Source organism: Argentina silus (assembly GCF_951799395.1).
Source record: "Argentina silus genome assembly, chromosome: 16".
Lineage (NCBI taxonomy): Eukaryota > Metazoa > Chordata > Actinopteri > Argentiniformes > Argentinidae > Argentina > Argentina silus.
The window spans coordinates 5275532-5303031 of NC_139670.1; the positions used below are offsets into that span (position 1 = coordinate 5275532).

General features: G+C 46.2%; 2 protein-coding genes across 4 annotated transcripts in view; both read left to right on the top strand.

Moving 5' to 3' along the window:
- The first annotated feature begins 1616 nt into the window (after positions 1 to 1616).
- On the top strand, positions 1617 to 13971 carry sap30bp (SAP30 binding protein). 2 transcript variants are annotated; one of them, XM_083687932.1, is made up of 10 exons: positions 1617 to 1737; positions 2406 to 2524; positions 2859 to 2903; positions 5737 to 5779; positions 8644 to 8732; positions 10162 to 10253; positions 10360 to 10472; positions 10611 to 10669; positions 12610 to 12697; positions 13010 to 13971. In XM_083687932.1, exons 1-10 carry the CDS (start codon positions 1644 to 1646, stop codon positions 13189 to 13191), a joined length of 924 nt encoding a protein of 307 aa, XP_083544058.1. In that variant the 5' UTR covers positions 1617 to 1643; the 3' UTR covers positions 13192 to 13971. The 2 variants fall into 2 exon arrangements, with proteins under 2 accessions (XP_083544058.1, XP_083544059.1); XM_083687933.1 differs by having other exon boundaries at positions 13013 to 13971.
- Positions 13972 to 19405: 5434 nt separating this feature from the next.
- Positions 19406 to 27500, top strand: part of itgb4 (integrin, beta 4) — a 22012-nt gene continuing 13917 nt past the window's right edge. For both annotated transcript variants that reach the window (XM_083687977.1, XM_083687978.1), the window contains exons 1-14: positions 19406 to 19474; positions 22446 to 22531; positions 22940 to 23022; positions 23397 to 23492; positions 23818 to 24022; positions 24256 to 24352; positions 24713 to 24884; positions 25219 to 25482; positions 25934 to 26023; positions 26137 to 26259; positions 26422 to 26589; positions 26820 to 26896; positions 27080 to 27282; positions 27472 to 27500. The exon at positions 27472 to 27500 is cut by the window's right edge and continues 75 nt beyond it. In XM_083687977.1, coding sequence (XP_083544103.1) covers positions 22453 to 22531; positions 22940 to 23022; positions 23397 to 23492; positions 23818 to 24022; positions 24256 to 24352; positions 24713 to 24884; positions 25219 to 25482; positions 25934 to 26023; positions 26137 to 26259; positions 26422 to 26589; positions 26820 to 26896; positions 27080 to 27282; positions 27472 to 27500 — 1686 coding nt within the window. In that variant the 5' untranslated portion in view covers positions 19406 to 19474; positions 22446 to 22452. The remainder of the gene's footprint in view (positions 19475 to 22445; positions 22532 to 22939; positions 23023 to 23396; positions 23493 to 23817; positions 24023 to 24255; positions 24353 to 24712; positions 24885 to 25218; positions 25483 to 25933; positions 26024 to 26136; positions 26260 to 26421; positions 26590 to 26819; positions 26897 to 27079; positions 27283 to 27471) is intronic.

The following is a 27500-nucleotide window of genomic DNA, read 5'->3' on the forward strand; positions in this document are numbered from 1 at the left end:
CGGGCTCTGACAAAGTAAATATTATCAGTAAACATTAACCCAGATCTCCCCCTCTCTTCTGCTGCACTACATACAACAGCCTCACAGCGAGAGCTCCTAGTTTCACGACCTGGTCTGGCTCAAGGAACAAGGCTGAATCCAGGCGAAGTGAATTGAAGTGAGAGAGAGTAAGTGGACAGTATCTCACAGGAAGGATATCAAGGCTTTCACACCGGGGAGGGTGCTCTTCTGGGCTTCAAACTCTGAAATGGAGAACTAAGGCTGGAGCAAGCTGTGAGTGTGTGGAGCAAAGGCCTACGGTTCACTTCCCTGGCCTCAGAAACTGTACACACACAGAAGCGCCCCAGAGAACATACAGCCATAGGAGATGGCTGTTGAGAGGTGAGTCATCAAATGGGAGCTTCAACAGAAAAACATGAATATGTTAAAAATGCTTTTTTATCCTGAATGTGCATAGCCTACTGATAGCCTTGTTGACGACAATGACCAAATAATAGAAAGTGGAAGCAAACCATTTTTACTTTGTGCACTCTCTATCTGATCCAATAACTGTAGCACTCTGCTGTATTCTATGTTAATAATGGTGTCGCTTGACAGAACCAATGAAGAGTAACAGGCTCAAGTCAAATTTGAACATGAATAAATCTTGTTCCTCGCTGCCTATATGATGATATGATGATGTTGAGCCTCAGAAGAACAGTTATTGAGCTCATTAAGACTTGATCATCTGTATCCAGGAATGTCAGCAATTCCAGGAATGTCCATTCCATCGACCTCCTACTCAATCTAAGCCCTAGCCCCTGACCTCTGACCTTACCCCACTCATCCTTTCCACAGTGTCCCGGAGCCCCCCGGCTCTGCAGGGTCAGCCGAGGACTGGGTGCAGTGGGCCGTGCATCGCCTGCAAGTGGAGCCCTGGGCACTAGGTGGCGCTATAGTCATAGGAGTGTTCCTGTTGGGGTTCCTGTCACTGGTGGTCTTTGGTCTGCTCTACGGCTGTTGCTGTTCCCCTTCAAGAGGAGGGAAAAGGAGGATACAAAACGCAGTGATTTAGAGGAGTGGTTCCACGACTTCTGTGCTATGACAACATTAAAACTGCAAATACTGTACCACTAGTCCTCCATCCTTAGTTATTCACTGACGCAAGAGGAACCACATTTGTTGTCATGTGGGTCCTTTTACCCTCCACCGGGCACACTTACTTCCTTTCACTTTCTCTAACTCAATCACCTGTATTATCTGTATCTATCATAAACTCACAATGTTTAGACGCCTGAGTGTTCCAGCAATATGCGTTGAGATGATCTCTGTCAAACTGTTTCAATTTGCTGTTTGATTACATTTTGGAATGTATGGAAATTCACTGAAAATTAAAACAATCATAACAATGCAATCATGTATGTGTTTCTTGAAACTTGCCACAAACAGTACGTTTTGTTCCAAATACAACATATCTCTCAATGTGTCTGTTTTCTTGGAATCAGGATGATGATTATGATTGACCTTGTCTTCGAGCCTCCAGACTACGTTTCCCATCGGTATAGCTACGCAGCCGCACATCGCTGCTAATATGTAAAGTGACGTAGTTGTTATGCGACAGTATCAGAGATACGTCTTTGACCGTGCGACCCGTGTGCGTAGAAATGGCGAGCGGTAAAAAGAGTGCTCTTCTCTCTTCTTTGGCGGATTATGGAGACGACTCAGAGCCTGATTCCGACCCAGAAACCGAAGAGACAGGTACATAATTCACTTTGTTGTTGATGTTGTCTATAATGAACGATTTTAGTCTCAATTATATGTCGTTTTACACCTAACTGCTTCACCGCAACTCGCATGTGTAGCTACTACTAGCCTAGGCTTTCAACGTTGCTGGTACGATGCATATTTGAGTTTCTGAGGATCTTTACTAGCTAGTCCTGTAACTATTACTTATTAGCCCTAGACCACGTTGGTGATTTGTAAATGTGTAAACATGGTTACAGTTTCAGTGTACACTCACTTACTACACATAGCTAGGTAGCCGTTGAGGGGAGAGGAGGGACGTCATCCTGTCAACATGACAGCCCGCCTGTTGATGGCTGAAGACATTCTGCTGTTGTCTTGTACTGAATTGTGATGATTGATATTTTCGATCAATATAAAATTGTTATTATGATACTATGACTTGGTTTAATGAACGAAAAGGAGAATACGTGTTACTCCTACTGTGACTCCCGCAGTGTTTACCGTGGCCACATGTAGATGGTGGGTGGAAACATTAGACCATTCAACTCTGGGAGTATTTGCAGTGTGTGGGAATTTTCATTTGCGATATTATATTCCCTGCACATGGGAAATCAGCTGGTTATGCGACTATGCGTACTCTACCTGCAACTGTTGAACACTGCTTTATGTTCATTTTACAGAGGCCCACGGAGTGGGTCTTGTGTCTGCGGCCTACGGGGAAGATGATGTAAGCCGGGTGGAGGACCCAGATGAGAAGGGATCTGGAGACGAAGACAGTGGAGAGAGCTCTCACAACTCGGTCAGTTCTTCTTCATTCTGCACCCTGTCAGGGTTCTATATCTCACCTAACGATAACCCCTGCCCTCATTGGGAGAAGGAGAGAAGGAATGTGTTTGTCAGCAATGCATTACCTTTGGAGGAGAGGGTGCACTCTGAGATCCAGTGACATCACATTAGCAAGCCGTTCTATACAGAGTTCCTACGTAGATGTATTTTAGGGATATTCGTGTGATGGTTGTAGTTTTAGGGATATTCGTGTGATACTGTTCTGTGACATTGTGTTTGCTGTCCCCTCCCCACTCGTCCCCCTTTGGCCCCTGTGATGTTAACTCTTTGCGTTCTTGTCTTTATAGGAAGCGGACGAGTCTGATGAGGGGGGAGACACAGATGATTATAAGGTATTTGAACCCTTCCAAGATGCCGAATGTTTTAGATTTGTCACATCATGTATATTTAGAGGGGGGGGGGTCTGACTATCAGTTTAGATAAATCAGATTTTGTGACTAACCAAACTAACTAAAGAAAGATGTTTCATTCAGTTTTTGGTGAAAATGGTGTGATATGTACCGTGGGTTAGCCATGGCATGGTGTCGGCTTACCACGTAATCGCAAGGTTCCTGGTTCAATTCCGACCCTCGACCTATCTTGCATGTCATCCCTCCTCTCTGTCCCATCCTTCCTGTCAATCTCTACTGTCTCTATCCCAATAAAAAAAAAGCAGAAATGCCTTAAAAACATATTTAAAAAAAAACATGGCATGGTGTTGTTTGGCCACTAGATGGTGCTGTTGATCCGTGAATGTTCTGTACGAGAGATGAAGAAACTACACTAATTAGGCTATTTGAAGTCAGCCTGCAGCCTGTTTATAAAGACCTTGATGAAAAACTTGTGTTCAAAAACCCCACATTATGAATGTATATATATATATCTTTTTTTATAAACCTTTACAAAAAAAGCCTTAGCGAGGATGTGCCAAATTTCATTGTGAATACCTTTGTACATTTGCTGTTTGAACAAGCCGAGTTCTGCCTTGGCCCCACCCTGGTTGTGCTGAAGAGTGTTTGAGTTGGAACGCTGTGTCAGATGAACAACAGGGCAGTTTCCTCCCGTGGCGGTTGGTGCAGGCCAAGAGGGAGAGGTGCTACCCAAACAAACAGAAACATTATAGAGGTGAAGGAGCATAAAACCCTCAAATAAAAGCTGAGAATGAAATGTCTTACCTCCCATCGTAATTGTTTCATTTGAAATCCAAACCTTTGGACTATATAGCCAAAAGAAGATCAAAATCCTTTTCTGTCCCATTACTTACGCAGGGCACTGTATCTGTACCATAGGGATCTGTACCATAGGGATCTGTACCATAGGGATTCAGTAGAAAGAAAGAAAAGAAAGACTGTTTATTTGCCATGCAATCAATTCTCATCAATTGTTGGAATGTAATTTTTTGCACACCCCTCCCGAGACAACACACACGCACACCCCCAGGGAGAACAGAGCACAGGGTACAGCTGGGCACAGGGTCAGCCATATTTCCGGCGCCCCGGAGCACTTAGGGGTTAAGTGCCTTGCTCAAGGGCACAACGGCAGTGGTAGGCGCCAGTAACCCTCCATTCACCAGCTCACATCCGGCTCCCTCCTGGAGCGGGGATCGAAGCATTGCTTCCGATTGCTGGCCAGCCTCTCTAACCTCCAGGCTACCTGCCGCCCCAGTAGGGAGATTGGGCTCTGAGGAACATGATTGAGGCTTGGCTGCTGTACTCCGAAAGCCACTTAGAATGTGTTTAGACAAGACTGGTCTTTGTAAGAAGTCATGAAAACCTCAGATGTGAAAGTGTGGCAATGCTTAATCTAGAAGGTTTAAAATGGCTTTAGAATCGTTGCAGGTCTTCCCTTCATCAAACTATGGACTCATAGCCTAGCTGTACAACAAGCATGATTTATCAGCAGCTCTCTCATTGCTTTTAAAAGCAATGGTTTTAATTAGCCTAAATTGAATTGAACTATGTATTATTTATTGTGCATGTCTTATGTCATCTCTAGAGGGACTTGTGTGTCATATTGGGGGTTGAATAGATAGAGATTAGGCTTTACAGCGTAATGTATCTGCCTGGATATCGTTATTCCATCTTGCTTGTTCCTTGAATGCCCTGGAGTGGTGGACCACCACCTCAGACCAGAACCAGAGCAGAACCAGAGAACATTGAAGAGAGAGGCGGTTACCACCGAGCCTTTAAGTGGCGCTGGCTTGGCTGTCCCTTTTCGTGCCTCTCTCCTTCCGACCCACGGTTTCTCCCCGGGGTTAAGACTCGCTAACGCGGAATGCTGCTCATTTGGCCGAGCTCTGCGTTGCGCTGCTGTAATCTCTCTCCGGCAGAAGGTGCCCGTTGAGAGTGTGGTTTAGTTGGGATGGGGGTTGTATGCTTGCAACTTCTGGTAGTTATTCCTGCCCTAATGTACCCCCGTCGCCCGCCTCCCTCCCTCCCCCTCCCCCTCCTCCTCCTTTCTACTTGGTTTGGCCTGGTTTCTCTTGAAGACAATTCTTGGATGTGCCCATGCAGTTGCTAGGAGACTGGGTGGCAGTTGTTTGTGTGTTTCTGTCTGTGTCTGTGTCTGTGTGTGTGTGTGTGTGTGTGTGTGTGTGTGTGTGTGTGTGTGTGTGTGTGTGTGTGTGTGTGTGTGTGTGTGTGTGTGAGTGAGATGTCTTGCCAGTGAATAGGAGCACTGTTCCTTTCTGCTGAACCTGTGTTATGTCCACAGTTCTAGCAGAGAGGGGCTATATTATAGCAGGAGTACAGGAGGCTCCACCTCCAGCCAAGTCTGTGTCTTCATAAAAATGGCCCAGACTGAAGCTCTTTATCCACTGGCCTGCAGCTCCCACTTGGCTGTAGCACAGGGGAGGTAGACATCGGAGCAAGGGCTCTTTGTAATGCATGGAATGAGGAACGTATGTTTGATATTATTCCTCATTCCATTCCATGCATTATGAGCCTGTCCTCCCAATTTCTACCTCCGCTGCTGTAGCAGTGGTGTGAAGTTAGCATAATTTTTATAACATTATGGCTAATGCATGGGAACAGGTAATCAGACCTGAAGGTTTGTGAAGGTAGATTACCTCCAGTGAAGTGACCTATCCTGTTTACTTACCAGCACATGGCTTACAGAAGTCCTATAATCGATCCATAGGCTCATGGATGTGTCCCCCCCCCCCCCCTTCTCTTTGCTCTCTTTCAGGATATCCCCGAGACGGAGCGAAGGGACCCCAACGAGCTCGTCGGTGAGTACACGCACACGCACGCACACACACACACACACACACACACACACTAGCATCTGTGTGTGCAGACTCTTGAACGCCATAGGGGAGTGTGTATGCTGCAGCCGTTGGGCGTAGCCTAGGTGAACTGGGCTGGTGAATCATTAACTCTGGTTGTGTTGCAGCAGCACAATAGTGTGTTTGTTTGCTGATAGACAGACGGGGTTCGAAAGGTGGGACCGGAAGTTGTCACCCGCTGGAATATGAGTCATGTGGTCAACATGTCCTGTCTGTCCACACTGTCTCCAGTTGTTCTTTATTTTGTGTGTGTGTATATGTGTGTGTGTATATGTGTGTGTGTGTGTGTGTGTGTGTGTGTGTGTGTGTGTGTGTGTGTTGTAAGCAGTTTGGCAGTAGTCAGAGCCGGGCAAGACAGGATATGAGTGTTAGTGGCAGGAGGACAGGACAGGGAGTGGCCCCATACACTCCACACTGCGCTAGGCCATAAACACCAACCATACAATGCGGTTTGATGAAAAGGAGCATTGTGATTGGCCGAGAGGCGTGATTTAACAACGCTAATGTCACGATTAAATCGCCTATTATGATATTCCTACGCTGTTTGTGTGTCACGGTCCCTTGACAACGTTTGTGGTATTGGGAACTGTGTTTCTGAGTGCAGGGTAGAAACCATGCGCGTCGTGCCTAACAACTCATGCCTTAGGAAAGTAACTATGGCCCTCTCCCTCCTCATGGGTGGGTGGGTGGTGAATACACACACATGACCCCACAACCAGGTGCAGAAGATCGCACGTATGCAATGCACCACTCATCATACTGTGTCAGGCTACAGTTAGCCTCCCCCCCCCCCCCCCCTCCCCCGTTCTGCAAACACTGGATGCATGTGTCAGAATGACCATTTGGAGACATGAAATCATCTAGGACAGTCATCTCCATGCAGGTGTCGGGTTCTCGTCCGGCTGGTTGACACTGAAGACCGGCATGAAGAAGTGGAGAGTGGACGGGACCCCCGAGGCGACATGCCAGTCTGTAGCGGTGCTTGCTGATCTCCAGCGTCTTTTGTCTCTGTTAGTATGGTTCCACATTGACAGTAGTGACAGTCATGCCAGGACAACCTCTCCTCGCCCTCCCTCCCTCCCTCCCTCCCTCCCCCCGTCACTCAACAAAGAGAAAAAAGAGGGGAAAAGAGAGCGCAAGGAAAACAGACAAAAGCTTTTCAAAAACACTAACATTGTCCAGTGTGCTGTGACTCATGGCCTGAGACTGACTCACATTCCATCTCTGAGGCCAGTCCCCTCTCTTTCTCTCCCTCTCTCCCTCCCTCTCTCTCTCTCCCTCTCTTCCACTGTCCTCCTCAGCCCTGTAAATGTCAGAGTCTCATGCCAAGCCAGCAGCCTGAAGATGGCCTTTGTCTATTCACGGGTGGGAGTGTCATTCACTGTCTCTGTCTGTCTGTTTTCGTCTGGCAGAGATGTGTGTGTGTGTGTGTGTGTGTGTGTGTCTGTTTGTCTGTTTTTTTTCTGTGGCTCTGTGTCCCCATCGTGCTGTTTCCTCTCTGTGTTCGTATACTGAACATAAGCCTACGTACCGTACTGCACTTACTTTAAATACCATTGATATGTTAATGCACCAGAAACGTAGAGCAACTTTTAGACAAGTAGGTTATCTTCATATCTAGGCTGCCCAGTTTGTTGGTCGATCCAGAGCCACAGTGTGGTGTTCACCCTCTAAATCGTCTTTGTCCCTTTGGGATGTAAGGTTGCTGTTGATCAACGCTCTAGGATACCTTCCTCTGGATTTGAGCTGACAGTGACTCACACCCTCACCAGCTCGTGTGTGTGTGTGTGTGTGTGTGTGTGTGTGTGTGTGTGTGCTCACCTTTGTCTAATGAAAAACACGCTCACACAAGTTGCGCATGACTTGCCTAGTCAGGTTTTTCACTGCCAGAAGCCATGTTATTTTCCGGTGTTGTGTGTCTGTGCAGATTTGTGTGAGTTTTACCTGTTCACTTGGCAGGACAGACGGGAGGAGGGGGACCGTGGAGGTCAGAGTGGAGTTGGTTTGTGTTTGTGTGCTTCTGCAGCAAGGGAGGCTCAAATCTAACTACAAATAGATTTGAGAAAAATGCTTTTTTCCTTTTCGACTCAAGCCTCTGCTTGTACCCATGTGCAAGCCATGTGTACACACACACACACACACAGGCACCAACACTTCTCAGTTAGATTGACAGTGTTAAAGACTCTTGCTGATATAGAGTGACACAGAAGAATGCCTGGCCTGGAGTCAGAGAAAAGAAGGGAAGAGTTAAGGAGGGAAAGAAACAAGGGAAGGGTTGAGAGGGAGCCTCCCTTCTCCACACAAGCCCCAACAGACACTCCCTGCCAGGGTGTGGCTTTAGACCTCATACCAGACCCCCCCTCTGAACACACACGCACACACACAGAGAACAACAATCTGCTGAGGAATGCGCAGACCATGTTTACCTATCACACTGAAACATTATTCTCAATTCCCACATCACTTTTATCCCCAGACTCCCATCTTCCTCCCAGTTTGTTTTTAAACATTACCGGGTTGATTTATGTTGTCAGTGGTTCACTTGAGATCAACAGATACTAGCTGATACGAGCTACTGGTCTCTGTAATGTGGTTGTAGGTTGACAAGACTTCCAAATCGCTGATGTTCATGTGTTGTCATAGTCACGCCATGACAACGGGCTGAAAACCAGGTCGTCAAGGCTGATGTTTGGTGGTGGTGGTGGTGGTAGTGGTGGTGGTATGCACATACAGGTGTATTGTACTGTATTCCTGACTTTGTCTCTGTTCTCTTCTGATTGGTCCACTGTGTCTGTCCCCGCCTCTAGCATTGTTCTCAGAGAAGGTGAGGAACATGTCACCTGACGAGATCAGGATCCCCCCTGAACCCCCCGGACGCTGCTCCAGCCACCTACAGGTACGCACGCACACACACACACACACACACACACTAGACATCCATCACCACAGCGACTCTTCTTACCGATGCCATTAACTGCCACACATCTGGGCTGTCCTCCCGTAGTCACCTGACCTACACACCTGTCTTCAAGTGGTGTACTGTACATGACCCCCGACCTTTCCCACCTCTGTTTAGATGTACCATTCACCTCATCTATACAACTGTTGCTTTCATTTACATTTACACCTGGTTTATGGCCTACCTATCTCACTACTTCAAGGACACACCAGCAGAGCAGACACCGCCAAGGTAATCATATACCATATGGTGATATACCGCGTGGTTAAGGTGTGTGTGTGTGTGTGTGTGTGTGTGTTGGATAAACACTGGTTTCCAGGTAGCCAATTTGCCCCTGTACTGACAAACTGGGACTTGTCTCGCAGTGAATGCAGCTACAAGCATCATTCTGCAGTCATCCTTTTGGGAAATGTTCAAGAATGTTCCGGACTGCTGAAGAGTACTTCAGTGCGGGGGGGGAAACATCATGAGGAGCAGATGAGGGCACCTAAAAAAAAAAAGGAAATAAAGGGAGCAGTTTGCTTTCTGTCATAGTCCCCAAGTTCCCACCCTCTGAACGTGGTTCCTCACTCGAGAGTTTCAGGGTCTCCCTTAGAAATGAAACGTGAGCCCAGGATTTGAACGTTCTTCTTTCCTCAGACTCTGCTGGTATCGCCTTAAGCCTTTTTAGTCCTTATTTGCTATGTTCAGAACCAGACCGCCACACCCCTTCACCCCAGAACAGTCATGTGTATCTCACCCCAGAACAGTCATGCGTTTCAAGGGTCTGTGTGGTTGTGTTGGGGCAGGTGAGGAGGGAGTGACGCACTGACTGCTGAACACCCAAGCGTTTTAAAGCACCACCTCAGGGCTCGGGTCACACTGCTCCATCAGATGAATCAGTGATGAGTCATCACCTGGACATCCCTCCCTTCAGGCCCAGCGAACACCGTTATCCAGGGATGGGCTTGGCACAGCTCCCCAGGCAGAATGTTACCAGAGATTTATCAGTTATTGGATATCAGGAATTTCTTGAAGTATTTGGGAATTCCTGTTTTGTTCCTTCCCCCCCCCCCCCCCCCCTAACCTCAATGTCAGTTTGCCTACTGAGGCTAATTTATGATGGTGGATTCCCTGGCTCCAGTAGGTCGGGGCCTTGTGGCTCTCTGGAGCCTGGTTGTCAAATATTGCCCCGAGGTATCAGAAACTGTGGACACACAATGGCTCCATTCAGAGGTTTCTTCCCAGAGTCCGGCCAGTGAGATATATGGGCTAGGCTGGTGCGATGCTTGTGTTAGGCCCTGCCAAGTTCAACAGCCTTGTTGCCCGTTCATTAATATTAGTTCCCTTTTACTGATTTTGTTTGTGTTTGTTTGTTGTCTAACAGGAGAAGATCCAGAAGCTGTATGAGAGGAAGCTACATGGGGACTTTGATACAAACAGCCACATCCAGAAGAAGAAAGAGTTTAGGAACCCAAGGTACACACACACACACACACACACACACACACACACACACACACACAATGTAAATGTCATCATGACGTTGATTATATAATTTGTTGACGTGTGTGTGTCTTCACAGTATTTATGAGAAACTTATCCAGTTCTGCGGCATCGATGAACTTGGAACAAACTACCCAAAGGACATGTTTGATCCACACGGCTGGTCTGAAGACCATTACTATGAAGCTCTGGGTAAGTAAAACATTTGTGATGGTGTGGGTTTGGCAGTATTTTTGACTATGTGAACATGTTTTTGGGTGGCCCATTTTCAGCTTACCTAGGATTTAACATTGCAGGATTGACTTGTGTTTTGTCTCTCTGTCCCTGCAGCCAAAGCCCAGAAGGTTGAGATGGATAAAATGGAGAAGGCCAAGCGTGAGAAGACCAAGGTACAGTGCTTATAGAAAGTCTACACCCCCTTTCAAAATGTTCACCTTTTGTTACCCCAAATCAAAATACATTAAATTAAGATGTTTTCTCACTACTGGACATCTTCAAGAGTGAAAGAACATTTCTAAAAATACAAAACAAAACCTAGTCTACCCTTGCTGTGGCGCTCCTGACATTAGCTCAAATACAGATGTTACCTTCTACAAGTTACTCAATAAATTGAATTGAGTGCAATGATAATAGTTCAAACCTTTTTTTGAATATATAACCTTCTCTCTGCAGGGTCCCTCATTTACATAGGAATCAGTTACACACTCTAACCTGATAATCACCACAAACTGAGCAAATGGAGAGGAACTGCTCAGGAATGCTACCCTGAGGCCTGGAGACACACACACACACACACACACACACTACCCTGAGGCCTGGAGAGACTTACACACACACACACACACTACCCTGAGGCCTGGAGAGACTTACACACACACACACACACACTACTACACACACACACACACACACACACTACCCTGAGGCCTGGAGAGACTTAAGAAAAGTCAACAAAGATGAATGGCTGAAAGGGAAATGGGGAACAAGAGCATTATAGATGAATATGACATGATTATGATAAAAAATGTTGTTTCCCTGATGTTTGTCTCCTGAATAAGGGACTATATGACGCTTCAAGGTTTATACAGATTATAATTTAATGAAAAATACATGTTTGGGGGAGGGAGGGAGATGAAAAAAGGGTGAAAAGATATTTCACATCCATAATTGTTTGCAACAATTAATGGTTTTACTACAAAGCATTAAGTTTAATGCAAATCCAGTACACATGTCGCTGTTTCACATCAACTGTTACCCTTATTCAGATAATCTCAATTTAAACTTTTTGAGTAACTTGGTAAATACTTTTTAACATTTTAGCTTATTTTAGGAGCGCCACAGCAGGGGAGGTGGGTGTACACTTCTGCAGTCTTAGTCTTCTCTGTTTTTATTTTTTAATGAATTATTGATATTTATATTTCACTTTGAAAGTGTCCAGTAGGCTGTGTAGATCACTAATTTAATTATTTTCGAATTCCAGGCTCTGGAGCAACAAAAGGTGAACATTTTGAAAGAGGGTGTAGACTTCCTATAGGCACTGTACCAATGTTTTTCTGAATACTCCTTCAAACCAGTGGTTGCCTCCTTCGCATCCCCAACCCCAACCGCAGTTTAAAACATTAAACCTGCACATTCTGTCACAACTTAACATCTCTACCCATCCTCCAACCATCTGTATACCTGTAGAAGTTCACCAACCACAGACTGGGCAGGAGAGTGATTCCTTGTTCAGCTCTCATCAATCTGTGTGTCAGGGGCAAGTTTCCACCAGCTGCTTCTAGTTTAATCCTTCACCCCTCACCCCCACACACACACACACAGACACACAATCTGTCTCTATCTCTCATCCAGAGAAATACACGTATGTTGCCAAGTTTTAACACCATCACAACACTACATCAGCCACGCCTGTGTGTGTGTGTGTGTGTGTGTGTGTGTGTGTGTGTGTGTGTGTGTGTGTGGCGCTCTTACACAGCATGCAGAGCACTGGCAAGGGATTGTATGTACCTTCAGGTGTAACCTCTAAAAGGTGCAGGTCTGAAGAAGTCGCTCAGTACTCTATATATAATTTGGCCACTGGTGCAGGGCGTGGATCTGAGAACATCGTTACGAAATAAGAGATGCATGCTGTAGCAGTCATCGTTCCGGAAGAGGGAGGGCTATCTTTTAGCATGTCAATATGTTGTAACTGTTTCTTTATCAGTTCCTTTATCAAGTGTATATCAGAAAGTTGCCGTGGTTACAGTGTAATGTCTTAGTGAACACCATCTGATATGGAGCTGAGGTTAAACGTTCTTTTGTGTCACTCTTTACTTCCTTCCTTCCTCAGATTGAGTTTGTGACTGGCACCAAGAAAGGAACCAACCCCACCAACGCTGCCATTCCCACCGCCAACCCCACCGCCACCACAGCTACAGGTACTGTAGAGACTCTTAAACACACACTCTCACTCTCACTCTCTCTCACACACACACACAGACAGACACATTCCTACCAACGCTGCCATTCCCACCGCCAACCCCACCGCCACCACAGCTACAGGTACTGTAGAGACTCTTAAACACACTCACACACTCTCACTCTCTCTCTCACACACACACACACACACACACACACACAGACAGACACATTCCTACCAACCTACCTAGGGTCTCTCTCAGAGAAGGTCATAAAAGATCTCCCCCTTTCTCCCCCCCCCCCCCACACTCCCACTCTCTTTCTTACCCCAGCAGAGGCTCAGAAGAGGAAGAGCAAGTGGGACTCTGCGGTCCCTGTTACCCTGGCCCAGCCTGCCCTCCTCACTACCACGGCAACGCTGCCAGGGGTCGTCTCCGTGACAACTACCGCCAGTGGCACCAAGACCACTGTCATCTCCGCAGTCGGCACCATCCTGAAGAAGGCCAAGCAGTGAACACAGGGACTGATTGAAAGGGAGAGAGAGAAGGTGTTTGTCTCTGTTAATGCAAAACAAGATGGAGAGAGAAGGAGGATGAATGGCCTCAGGGGTGAAGACTCCCTCATATTTCTATATCCAACCCCTAAACACTGTCCTTGAACTCTGAACTCCAACTCGACTGCCTCTTTTCTCTGGGATATTATCTATAACAAGGTTAAAATGCGGAATTCCTCAATTGAGGAACCTACGTGAAACTCTTGACTTTCACGTAAATCATGCATTGATGTCAACGGGGAATTTGCGTAAAAAACGTTGTGTAATGCGCACAGATCTCAACTTACAGTATGGACTCGGCCCAATGTGATCCAAGCGTCATCCTTCTCCTCAACCAGCTTCTGTTGAAGTTATGCATTGTTGTGTGTGTACATGTCAGCTAGAAACTGTTCAAATGGTAGCTGAAGACTGGGACCCGACACAAGGGTTCGTTTGACTAACAAGCAGCCCAGTAATGTCATAAGTCACTCGCCTCTCAGTCTCGTACGTGAGACATATCCTCTAAAATGATTGGTTTGTTTTCTGCCCACCTGTTTTGGTGTATATTATTGTTATCTGGTTCAATTGCAATGGCAATGCAGCCGGATATTTACATCAATGTTGTTTGGTCTCTACTTCATGTTTTGTTTTTAATGGTCCATTCAAAAACCTTAGGGGTAGGCCTCATATTTTTACAATTGTACATATATCGCTGATGGTGATGAAAGTTACGGTAAATAAAAACTTCATGCTGCCTTTTCACTTTCGTGATGGCCTTGTTGTTTGGTTGTCTTGGTGTTGCTGTTGTAAAATGTGGGTTCTGACTCCGTCAATAGAGTAGGCAGGCTACCTAGCTGTTTCCTCATTAAAAGGCTCACTACATCGTTGCCTAGCATTTTGTGTAGGGAATAATGAGGCCGTCTGTAGCAGAAAAAGGCTATTGTCAAAGACATGATGATAATTGCCGTTGCTTGTGTTATAAAAGCAGTCAGCTGTATTTGTATTCATGCTGTTGTCCTCACCAAGGCTCTGTGTGTCTGTGTGTCTGTGTGTGTGTGTGTGTGTTTTGCGTAGGATTGGGGTAGACCACAGCAGTCCAGGTATTTGATGTTTCCCTTTTCTGCTTTAGACCTCAGAGACCAGGTGGGTGAAATTTATCTGAAACCAAATTAAATCCCTGAAACTGATTTAATTTGGTCAGTTGGAACAAAACACTGCAGCACCTAGTGACTCCAGGACCTGTGTTGCCTGTCTGCTGCCAAGGAAATGAAAAGACAGTTCAGTGTTATTGTGGTCTAGCTCTATTGACTGCAGGCATTGGCCTGAATCTAGTCTGAGGAATTTCTACCTCTTTCTCTTCCCCCCCTCCTCCCTCTCTCTCTCGGCCACTCACTCTCTCTATCCCTCCCTTTATTTTTGGAGCAGTTTGAGAATGCATGTGTTTTCCAGGTTGTGCTGAGATTTATACCTTCACCTCTTCCCATTCCCTCTTATCGCCACATCTGACTTCCATCCCGCAGGACGGATAAGACAGAGCCTCCGACTTCTGAAGCACCGCTGAAGGTCAAAGGTCAGAGCGAGTTCCTTAGTAGACGCACTGCCGCTGGAAAGTTAAGAACACTGGGTTCAAAATTCAAAAACATCGAATTTGGAAACCGAATATTGACATATGAGCAACTAAACTACTAAAACTAGTTTTTTTTGTTTTTTTTATAAATATCACCACTGGAGTAAGACCAAGCCTAGTCTCCTATCAACGTATTGAAGCTGTCACATGGGCTTGGTCTTCTCAGTGTAGAGGAGGATATGGCTCAAGTGTTTCTGTCGTAACAGGTAAACATTTGCCTTAACCACTGATACAAGGTAATTTGTTATTCTATCTCCATAATGACTACGGTTAGGATTGGAGGTTGGCCAATCCGATTGTAGATAGTGGGCAAATACAGTAGGCTATTCAAGTCAGGTCTTCGTTTTACTTAAAAGGGAGATTATCAGTATGTCAATAACCTAGGTAAAGTAGAGGTAATAACAGAGAGGGAGGAGGCTACTAGCTGTCTAACCGCTTGCTATGTGTGCCCTGGAAGACAAGGTGTCTCCCACATAACTCAACACTCGGTCTCTGAACACGTCGTCAAATGCTTAGTCGTCCAGGTGAGGAGACTGACTCACGGAACTCTAGACAGGACCTGAGGAAGACGACCATATATAGGCATCGTCTTCAGCGTCAACATCTGGTCTGTTCTTGTCGACGCATATTTGTTTACTAACATTTTTGAAAACTCTGTTGATGGAGACCAGATTCCTCTTGTGGTATTTCAGCCTGTCAGCGTGAGGAGGCCCTCAGCCCGAATGTTTCAGCTGTCAAGAATGTCAGGCGTTATTGAAGACGTCTGTCTGACAGACGGTGGATCATTGGCACGTTATCCTGCTGGTTGGCATCCCCGTCACCAGCCTCTGCAGATGCCTCTGGGCACTGACTACAGATGCCTCTGAACAAGACTACTGAACTAGAAACAGACCTAAAAAACAATGTCAGAGTTGCAGAAAGTCAGATCTAAGGAGATGCAGTGAGCTTCGTCCCAAAAGTAGTTTTTGATATACACCATGTACTGTACATTAACTCTGGTCGTTAACTATACATTGCTGGCAGCTTTACATTAGGTGATGGACCTTATGACTCGGACAGAAGCACTATAATCCCATATCCTATTGCTCTGTTCCCTCTCTCTCCGATCCCCCCTTTCCCTCTCTTCCCTTGTTGTGTTGCCTCGGGGCTATCATTTGTAGGGGTTTTCTCCCTCTCACTTTCACAGCATTCCTTTCCCTCCCTTGTGAAGTAAAAGATATTATGCAGTTATGTTGACAGTTATGACTGGTGTGTGTGGTGAAATACATACCTGCAGGCTGCACTTCTGCTGTAGAGTGCTGCAATACTATGGTAGCCCTACCAAGTAAGCAGTCACACACACACACACACACACACAGCCGTGTGTGTGTGTGTGAGGGCTTCTGTGTGCGCATATGCAGGTGAGTCAGGAGACACACCTTATACAACTAACTGCTAAAAACCCTGCCTCAACAAACCTCATCCGGTGTAATCACAGGTTTGACTCACAAATGAAGAAATCATCAATACATTATTCATACCCAATTAAAATACCACTCTCATGATCATTGTTAATCGTATATTTCTATATCTAGTATAACCCAATTTACAGCATGACATGCGTTTGAACAAATGCACTAGCATATCATTTTCATTCATTTCAGTTTCTGAATCCATTGACTTCCCTCCAGTCTCCAGAAATAGACTGTATCTCATGCCCTTCTCAGTCTCCGGATCTCAGTGACCGTTTACTTTGAAAAAAAGGCGCATAAAGACTATTGAACAAGTGCAATGGTCTAAAAGCGCGCCTTTGTCATGGTAATTGGGGAGAAGTTTGGCACTGGACTGTGTGAGCACCGAAGCGCTACAGTTGAGGAAAATTCATTAGTTGAGGAGACCTCTCCTTTAAAGGGTTAGGGTTATACATTTGGACATTTTGAAATACGCATCATTTTCATAATGAGATTTTATCGTTTGTGAATATTATTGCACTTTTAATTAACCGCGCTCTTAGGGAACACCTGCTGTTGACGACCCGATTAACCTAACGGCGCCCACCACTTGAGCCTACTTACCTAAGTAAGTTGTCCTTCAGTAAGCTAAATCCCAGTCATTGTTTACTATTGATCGAATAGAAAAAAATTCATTTTAGTTGTGTTTAGTGTGCGTTAGATGCGACTTTTTTGTAAGGATGCATGCTTTCTTGCAGCTGTGTAGTAAAATAGTGCAATTACAGATTTGTACGTTATTATTAGTACTTTCAGAAATACCCACGTAATTCCCTCGTCTCTATGAATCAGGTAGGTGTGCTTTTGGCACTGTGTACATGGTTGGCATTGTGTGCCAAGCGCACGCGGCAGTGGCGGTCATCCTATGCTCGGGCTCCAAATGCGGATGTCACATTACACTTAATAGAGATACATCACTACCAGTTACACGATTCTAAGTTGACAGCTGAACAAAACTGGTGTTGTTTATTGTTGTTCAATGATCAATCAATACCTTAAACGCCTATAGGCCTATAGCCGAGATCGGTCATTGGGTTCTGTATGTCTGGAATAAGGGTGTGCCATCAAACATCCTTTATCAAATATTAAAACAATGAACTTGGCATGTTCTTGACTTGCTTTTCCTGTAGGCATATCCTTTGAAGTATCTATGGGTCAGTCTGGCATGAGTCATTGTTGAGGTAGAAGGCATATGCTGAAGGGGAGGCTGGTGGCGGTAGAAATCGGAGGACGGGCTCATTCTATTGCATGGAACGGAATCAGGAATTCTTCATTCCGTTCCATGCATTACAATGAGCACATCCTCCGATTTCTACCTCCACCAGCCTCCACTTACAAACACTACCACTAAATAGTCTTCTTAGCTTGTGACCTGGTGATGTCTTAAATCGTGCTATATTACAGTTATTACTACAATTATATGCTGAACCCTCGCACAAATATAATAAGGCAGCCAACACCCAACCCAACAACTCCCTCATGTCATGCAGATACTGAGGCCCAGTCTGTTGTGATTGGCATCATTGCCAAAACCAGAGCAAGGAGGGGGGGGTGAGGGAGGGGTTGAGGGAGGGAGGGAGGGAGGGAGGGAGGGGGTGATGTTTTGCAATATCTGTATTTGTCATGGGAGAACTAAACCATTGTGTCAAACAAAATCTTGTTTCTGTGACTATGTTCTGTTGAATTTGTCCTTTTCAAACTCTCCTTTTTGGATTCCTCCATTGTGGAGGAAAGGACCGTTCTCACCTCTGAGTCATAATAATTGGGACACAGCTCCTGTTCTTTCCGACTGCTGAGCAGGTCTATTGTTTGTGTGTGTGTGTGTGTGTGTGTGTGTGTGTGGGGGGGGGGGGGGTAAACTGTCACTTGGGTCTCTGCTTGAAGAAAAGGCAGAAAAGCTCATAATATAACCTGACTGTAGGCTACACATATCCAGTACTACACTGTTGGTGGCTGTCTGGGACTGCGTGGGGTCTTTTGGGTGCTTTGGGGGCTGCAGAGTCTTGGCTTCAGCCCTGGGAAACCCATGCGTTAATCCCGGGCTGTGTGTGTGTGTGCATCTGTCTGTCTGTCTAGGCTCCTGTCGGGGCTACGCTGAGTCAGTCCTGCTGAGGTGATTGGGTAACACACACACACACACACACACACACACACACACACAAATCGGCAGGTTGGAGGTCAGCCCCAGAGGGAGGGCAGTGTGCCAGGCTGGCATGACTGGGTCTAGTGCCCTCTGTTCCCTCTGCCCAGGAATGCGCATTACTGCACTGGCCGGTTATCCACTTCATTTACCTCAGCTGCAGACACGACATTGTTGTGTGTGTATTTGTGTGTGTGTTTGCTTCAAGCACAGTACAATGGGATACAGTATGTTTACTGTACTATATGTGTGTGTGTGTGTGTGTGTGTGTGTGTGTGTGTGTGTATTTGTGCATACACGGGTATCTGAGAGGCTAGTACTGTAGTTCTTTGCGTCCTCTTGACTGTGACTGTTTTCCGTAGCCTGCAGGCAGTGTTCTTTACTCTGTGCCACTCCCATGGGGTTGGGAATGGGCCACGGAGGGAGGGGCCAGGCTCGCCAATCTCAAGCCCACACAGGTGAACTCCTGCCCGGGAGGAATGCAGCAGGGAGGGGGCCTGACACACAGAGGTGTGGAGCTATTAAATTCAATTCTTCTTCATGCAAGAAGAAGAAGAAGTTTGAGAGGAAGGGAGTTACCCTTACAGCTACTCACCTGGGCTAGACAGAGTGCAACTTAGAGGAGGGATCAAATCTCTGCACACATTCACTCACTCTCTCGACTCTCACTCCTCTCAGACTCTTATCTCACACACACACACACACACACACACACCTCGGCTCTGAGTTCAAGGGGAAAGAAGTCAATATTTGACGTTGCCGTGCAGTGAAGGAAGGAAGAAGGATATACAGAAAAAGAGCGATTAAAATAGAAGACTGGTGTTCCTCCCCTGTGCATTGGTGTTACTCAGATCCCTGGGAACTTGGACTTCGGAAGAGGAGAGTTTTTGTTTCTCAGCACAGGTGGATACTAACCTTTCAGAAGTGCGTGGACCAAAGAAAAAGGAAAGGATTAAGTGATTTCCTTGTTTTATTGTTGGACTTTTGGACTTGGATTGGGCACCATAAGAGGTTTGTTTGATTAGTAATCTCTTTGAACTAGGGTGTCTCCTAATTGCTCTATTGTTTTCACTGCTCTCCCACTTCATGCATGTTCATTCGAGGATGGTAGTGTATGTATGTTACAAAAATAGTTCAAACATATGATTTGAGTACAACTTCAGTTAGATTTTCTCATTGTTTTTTCTTTGTTACTTAAGGGAAAAAAGTTAAAATAGTTGTCTAGCCTGCTACGTACAAGATGTTTAATTTTTTGCATCCAATGTTCATGTGCATTCCGATGCAATTGTCATTACCATTGTAAAGACCAAAACGGGACACAGATGAAAACAGTTATGCTATAATAATTGAATTCGTCAGATCTAGTTGACTCACATCAAAAAAGCTTTGTGCAAGAATGCGTACTTATTCTGTCCTTAATGATTTATACATGTGGAGATATAGAAGCCTTTGAAGTTTTGTCTGGTTGTTAATCATCCCCATTTGTGGTTGGAAGTGAAAGTTGTTGCTCAACAATGCTGTTCTGTATGCATGCTGCATGGCTGTTTCTAATGACTATACCGACTGTACCTCTCCCTTTCGCAATACGTATAGATACACTACTTATATCTCCAATGGTCACGGTCAGGGTCTCTCATGCCTTGTCATTTGCAGGTTATTTAACTGGGGTCAGTTTCACGAATGCTTCGTAGTTTAAGTTGTACTTTATGTATTGTTTTGAGCCAGGCCCACGCCTCCCCTAGACCAGAAAAGTACTTAGTTGAACACATTTCATTCTCTCGTAGCTTTGAGGAGGAATTAAGTACTTTTGTGAAACTCAATCCTGTGCTTTAATGGGCTGTGAGTTGATTGATTACTCCTGGCAAGTTGTTAAGGTGTAATTTACCTGGCTGTCAAAGGTGTCAGTGTCAATGACACCCCTTGATGACATAGAACACACCCACGCCCTGCTCTGGAATGCTAAGCAGGCGGGCATGTTGTCCACAAACAAGAATATGAACAACTGGGGTGCTTAGTGCTTAGCCACACTAATGCGCATACCACATAATTGCAAGGTTCCCTGTTCGATTCTGACCCTCGACACTTCTTGCATGTCATCCCCTCTCTCTTGCCCATCCTTCCAGCCAATCTCTATAGTCCCTATCCCAATAAAGCAGAAATAGAAAAGCCCTAAAAACATATTTGAAAAAAAAAAGAGGAAGAATATGAACAACTGAACTTGCAGCAAATTTGTTTTCTCTCCGCCATTTTCTTTTCTCTTTCTATCAGTATCTCATATGGATTTTAGTTTTTCCTCAAACAGTCTAACCCATTTGAGTTTTTCCCTTACTTTTGTCTTACAAACAGATAACAGCTGTGGCTCTTCTTTGATATTGCCTTGTTTTAAGGGGAACCATTACCAGAGCATTCTGAGACCTCACAGTCATTGGTTTATGGTGAAGATATTATTGTTTCTTTCTTTTTTTTTCTCTTCAACCTGTGTGGTCAATAATTTATGGGACAGGTTATGGTGGGAACACACACACACACACACACCCACACCCACACACTCAGCTCAGGTTAAGTCGCCATTCCCAATGTTTTTCTGTTCTAGTTTTCAAATGGTTAGGTCATTCTCTCGCCCTGGAGAGAAATTCCATCTTTGAGCCAAGGAATAGGCTTTAAGAGTCACGGGCAATTAGCGGGTGGGAGGTATTTTGTGCCAATAACTGTCATTTTATTCAGTAAAAAAAGGGTTATCAGTTGAAATATGTGTATTAATATGTGTAGTCCTATATATTGATATTGGGTATCTATTTGGCTATGTCTACTTTCTGAGTGAAACAATATGTTTTTTTGGGGAATTCTCAAAGAACTTTCCCTGAACTTCAACTGACGGGAATATCACACACCGTCGTGGTCCTTCATCCCAATTCAACCATTTGCCATTTCACCTTTTCCCAACTCGTTGGGAAGTTTTTACTGACATGTTCTCCCTATCTCTGCCAGAGGTTCTCAGGCCTCTCTGAAGTGTTGGTATGAAAGGATATGAAATGGATTAGTGAGATGCAGTCAAGCTGTCTGCCCAGCCCTGGATATATGGAGGGTGAAATTGCCTCTTAAGCCAGTGGATGCCAGTGCTCTCTTTGATAGGCTGGAGATGGCTGTCCTGAGAAGCTTCAACTTCTACTGGTCAAAGTAGTGACTGGGGGCAACTGATCTTAGAGCAGTGCTTAGGAGCTGTTTCTCATAAAAGTGGGATTTATCGTTGCACTTGCTTCTGGGGAGAGGCCAGAGAGGAGCCAGTCAGGTGGTTCAGGTTACAATGGAGTCTGACTGGGGAGAAATACCTTGGGGCTGAGGTCACTGGGGGATAATGTGCTACAGCCCACATCCCTCTCTCTTTCTCTCTCTCTCTCCCTCCCTCTCTCTCTCTCTTTCTCTCTCTCTCCCTCCCTCTCTCTCTCTCTCTCTCTCTCTCTCTCTCTCTCTCTCTCTCTCTATTTAACTGTCCTCTGTCTTGTACCAAGTAGAGCAATTCCTATTTGTTTATATTGTGTTAAGATTCATATGTCAACTTTAAAAGCTGGTTTAATTAAGACGTATAGTCAGTCCATTCTGAAGTAAGTCCTAAGCTGATGGTACTCTCACCTGACTGTTCTGGTAGAAGTTGCCCAAGGCCCAGATCTAGATAGCTTGCCCTCCACAAACCCTAGCCATAAACCATTTAGGAATGTAACACAAAACTGATCATGGATCAGTGTCTGGAACCCTAACCCCACTTTCTACCCGACCAGGTACATGTAGGTCAGTGGATGCTGGCGAAGGTAGAAATCGGAGGATGGGCTCATTGTAATGCATGGAATGGAATGAGGACTGATCCACTGATGTATGTCCAGATCCTGGTGAAAATGAAAAGGTTGTGACCTGTGTGTGTGTGTGTGTGTGTGTGTGTGTGTGTGTGTGTGTGTGTGTGTGTGTGTGTGTGTATTCTGTGTTGCAGGAGGGAGATGGGGAGATGGGTGTTACATCTCTCGGTGGGGGTTGTGCTTCTTGCAGTCCTCTCGACCAGCTGCTATGCTGAGAATGGTGAGCATCCAATCAATCGATGACATTCAGTCTTTTCCCTACGTATCAAAACACATGGATTTCAGAAGTGCAGATATTTAATTTGTTTGGTGTAAGAGTGTGGACACACTAGCTTTGCAACACAGAAAAAAAACTGATTCATGTGTTTGTTGACACCAGCTTATTTTAACAATTGAGTGATAAATCAAAATCAAATTGCAGTCTTCGCTTAAAGTCCACTGAAAACAGACAAACAGTGAATCAATATGCAGGTTTACAAGCAGTGGAGAAGGCGAGAGAATGTGTGATATGATGACCTGTGTGAGAGTCTGTTATTAGTTACTACAGGTATTCTAGCTATGTAGCATGTGTCTGACGGTTCTCATGGCTTGGCCTAGTGATGCTTATTCTCTCTGTTTCCTCCTGTAGTGAACCACTGCTTGGCAGCGAGGGCCAACACCTGTTCAGACTGCATCCAGGCAGGGAAAGGCTGTGCCTACTGCCCAGACGAGGTAAGAACAGCAGATCTAGGACCAGCTTACCCTCCTTATAGCCTAAACTTAGTCATGATGGGGCGGGCAAATCTGATGAAGGATCAGTGTCTGGGGGGGGTAATTATTTCTGATGCCAGGGCAACAGGGCCATATGCTTATGATTTTGGTCTAGGTCACAGGCATGCTTATTGTTTTCATTTAGTCATGGTTCATAGATCCTGCTATGCTATTGATGATTATAATAAATGGTAAGTGCTGTGCTACACTGAGTTTGGAATCCAAAGAGAGTTTGTTTGTATTGACAAATGGCCTGGTCTGTGCATGCCATTGTTTTCTGTAACGTGTGTGTGTGTGTGTGTGTGTGTGCGCGTGGGTCTACGTCTACATCACAGATCTTTGATGGGCCCCGTTGTGATCTTCTGGAGAATGTGAATGCCCAGGGCTGCATCGCTGCTGTGACAGCCTCCAGCAGCATGAGGATAGAACAGGTACGTATCACTACGCCAGTCTGTTGATGTCCGTCTGTCTTTGCATGTGCCTTTCTCTACTCATGTGCACCCTTGTTGCATATGAGGTTTTCATGCTATTGTCGTGTATGACATTCTGTTTTTCTCTTACACCCTTCTTTCTGTCCTTCCCCATCCCCCGTTCTTCTCCCTCTCTATCTTTTCCCCTCCCCTCCACTTCCTTCCTTCCTCCCTCTTTTTATCCACCACTCTGCCTAAACCCCTCCCTCCTCTCTCTCGCTCTCTCTCTCTCCACTCCCCTCCCTCCCTCCCTGCCCCCCCTCCCTCCCTCCATCCCATTCTCCAGCATAACCAGATCAACATGTTGCTGAAGCACTCCCAGGTGGCTCCTCAGCTGATGAGTATGGAGCTGCTGCCCGGGGAGGAGAAGGAGGTGGAGATGGAGGTGTTTGAGCCGGCCAAAGGCCCGCTGGACCTCTACATCCTTATGGACTTCTCCAACTCCATGTCTGACGATCTGGACAACCTCAAGAGGATGGGTGCTGAGCTGGGTGAGGGGGACGGTTTGGTTGTTTGTTTGAAGAAAGTGTTCATCACCCTCACACCAGTACCACGGTACTGTAGCCTCCCTTGGACCTGGACCAATATGACACACATGTTGTGCTTGCAGGGTAGCTGCGGGGTTATTGGTTCAAGCCCCGCTGTTCCTTCTCAATCACTACAGCCATGTGTTCTGGAAGTATGTCACTGATGATTTTATGTGTGTGTGTGTGTGTCCCTGTAGCTAACGTGGTGGGTCAACTGTCAGATGACTACACCATCGGTTTTGGAAAGTTTGTGGACAAAGTTGTGGAGCCCCAGACTGATATGAGACCCTCCAAGTAAGAAGTCCTTTTTTTACACTCTTAACAGGCATAGAGCACATAGATACACACACACACACACACACAAACACACACACACACACACACACACACACACACACACACACACACACAGATGCAGCCAGTGGGCAGGCCGATACACACACTAACACACTTGAAAATCATATGTTTATACACTGCACTTTATCACGATGCGACTGTCCACTTCTTACACTGACCTGGTGTTCCTTTTTCCATCTCTCCCTCTCCCCTTATGCCCCCACCCCCTCCTCCCTCCCTCTCTCTCATTCTCTCTCTCTCTCTCTCTCTCTCTCTCTCTCTCTCTCTCTCTCTCTCTCTTCTCTCTACCTCCCCCAGACTGATCCAGCCATGGCACAACAGTGACCCTCCCTTCTCCTTCAAACACGTCATCACTCTGACCAGTGACGTGGAGTCGTTCACCAAGAAGCTGAAGAAGGAGAGGATCTCTGGTAACCTGGACGCCCCAGAGGGAGGCTTCGATGCCATCTTACAAGCAGCAGTCTGCGGGGTAGGACCCTGCACTCTACCCCCACTGACATATCTACCTGACATATCTACTAGTATACTGTCTGAATCAGAGCTAGAGATGTCAGGGGAGAGGCTGGTGGAGTCAGAAATCGGAGGACGGTCTCATTGTAATACATGGAATGGAATCCTCTGATTTCTACCTCCACCAGCCTCCCCTGATAGATGTCCTCCATGTTGGCAGCAAGCATGTCATGATCTTGTTTTTATTATCGTTTTATATCGTAACGATTTTATATCGTTTTATACCTCCCCTCTTTCCCCCCCCCCCCCTCCCCTTATTTCTCCCCTTACATCTTTCCCACCATCCTCTGCAGGACAAGATCGGCTGGCGCGACCACAGCACCCACCTCCTGGTCTTCTCCACAGAGTCCGCCTTCCACTACGAGGCCGACGGCGTCAACGTGCTGTCGGGCATCCTGCCACGCAACGATGAGCTGTGCCACCTGGACCCCGAGGGAAAATACACCCAGGACGTCCACCAGGACTACCCGTCGGTGCCCACCCTGGTCCGACTGCTGGGCAAACACAACATCATCCCCATCTTTGCCATCACCAACCACTCGTACACATACTATCAGGTTGGTATAATGCAACATAATGATATACATACACTCTATATATACATACACTCGCTTGATTCCACAAGATGTTGGAAACGGGAGATTCTGGTCCATGATGACATGATTGCAGATTTTTCAGGTGCACTTTCAAGCTGTGAATCTCCCGTTCTACCACATCCCAAAGGTGTTCTATTGGATTCAGATCCGTTGACTGGGAAGGCCACTGAAGAACACTGAACCCATTGTCATGTTCATGAAACCAGTTTGAGACGGCTTTTGCTTTGTGACAGTTTCCATGCATTATAATGAGCTTGTCCTCCGATTTCTACCTCCACCAGCCTCCCCTGATCGGCGTCTACTTCTAAGCCTATTAACCCTGTACAGCATCTTATTATGAGGTGGGTAGCTTGTGTCGACCAATCCAGATGTTTCTGATAACACTGGCGTCCCTCTCCCTCTGGTTCTGTAGAAGCTGTATGAGTACTTCCCCATCGCTGAGCTGGGCCAGCTTCAGGAGGACTCGGCTAATATCCTGACCATCCTGCAGAACGCCTTTCAGGTCAGGGGCTTGTTCACAAGATGTCGTACTTACATGGTACTGTATGGCATGTGCTGTTAGTAATCAATCATCCACTGGGCCCTAATGGTGATCTCCCTTGCCTGTCCCTCCAGAATATCCGTTCTAAGATCAGTATCCGTGCAGAGGACAGGCCTAAGGCTATAGATGCTCAGATCCTGTCCTACAGTGGCAGTGTTGCAGAGGCCGGCACCTTCAAGGTCACACCTGGACAAATAGTAAGATTTTTTCAGAGACCCTTTTTATCTCTTGTCCAAGGTAGACTTGGCCAGGTGGACAGCTACACACTTGCACAGACAAAGACACACACACACACACACACACACACACACACACACAGACACACACACACACATTAAGCAATTGTCTGTGTTCTCCAGGGCAAGTTCAAGGTGAGGGTGAAAGCCCATGAGCGCGTGGGAGAAATGCATGTGTGTCAGCTGAATTCGGAGGACAAAACGGGGTTGATGAGAGTCAAACCAACAACGTTCAGCTCCGCTCTCAACATCAAGGCTGACGTGCTGTGTCCAACATGCGACTGTGAAAAGGTATTGGTCACTCACATGGTCTTGATCAGCGGTTCCCAACCAGGGGGGGGGGCAAAGAAAGGTTGGGAACCCCTGGTCTTGATGATCATCATATCAAGTTAGATCTGGATAGACTGATTTGATTTGTATGGTGGTTGAGTACTCACTTTTCTCACTTCGCTCTCTCTCTCTCTCTCTCTCTCTCTCTCTCTCTCTTTCTCTCACTCTCCCCCTCTTCCTCTCTCTCACAGACGCCCAGCCCCAAAGCAGTGAGGTGTTCTCTCAACGGGGACCTCATCTGCGGGAAGTGCCAGTGCTATGAGGGATGGTCAGTCCAATGCTAATGCTAAATGTTCAGCCCATCTATTGATCCCTGAGCACCAGAAGGGACTACTATAGTCTAATATCTCAGTCAGTGTGTACGCAGACTCCCAAAGCTCCCATGTAGTTGACCTCAACCCTGTCCACCCCCCCCCCCCCCCCCCCCCCCCCCAACACCGTGTCTCCCCAGGCGTGGTCCGTTCTGTAACTGCTCCATCAGCGAGTCCTCTGACACCAGTACTTGTATGAGTCCAGGCATGGAGGAGCCATGTTCTGGCCGAGGAGACTGCCTGTGTGGGAAATGTGTGTGTTACGACCCACACCAGTTCGAAGGACCCTTTTGCCAGTTCGACAGGTCCCAGTGTCACCGCCATGGAGGTTTCCTCTGCAACGGTGAGGAGAGACCACCAGAGAGAGAGAGAGAGAGAGTGTGTGTGCATGTGTGTGTGCATATGTGTGTGTGTGTGCGTGTGCATGTGCATGTGTATAACCATTCTTATGTACTGTGTGTGTGTGTGTGTGTGTGTGTGTGTGTGTGTGTGTGTGTGTGTGTGTGTGTGTGTGTGTGTGCGTGTGCGTTAGATCGTGGCCGGTGTTTCATGGGCCAGTGT

What these genes read in the sequence shown, in the direction of transcription:
- sap30bp (XM_083687932.1), top strand. Translation starts at nt 1,644, where the DNA reads ATGGCGAGCGGTAAAAAGAGTGCTCTTCTCTCTTCTTTGGCGGATTAT. An exon ending in GGACCCCAACGAGCTCGTCG is followed by an intron (nt 5,780 to 8,643) that starts GTGAGTACACGC and finishes CCCCGCCTCTAG; the next exon opens with CATTGTTCTCAGAGAAGGTG. An exon ending in CCATTACTATGAAGCTCTGG is followed by an intron (nt 10,473 to 10,610) that starts GTAAGTAAAACA and finishes CTGTCCCTGCAG; the next exon opens with CCAAAGCCCAGAAGGTTGAG.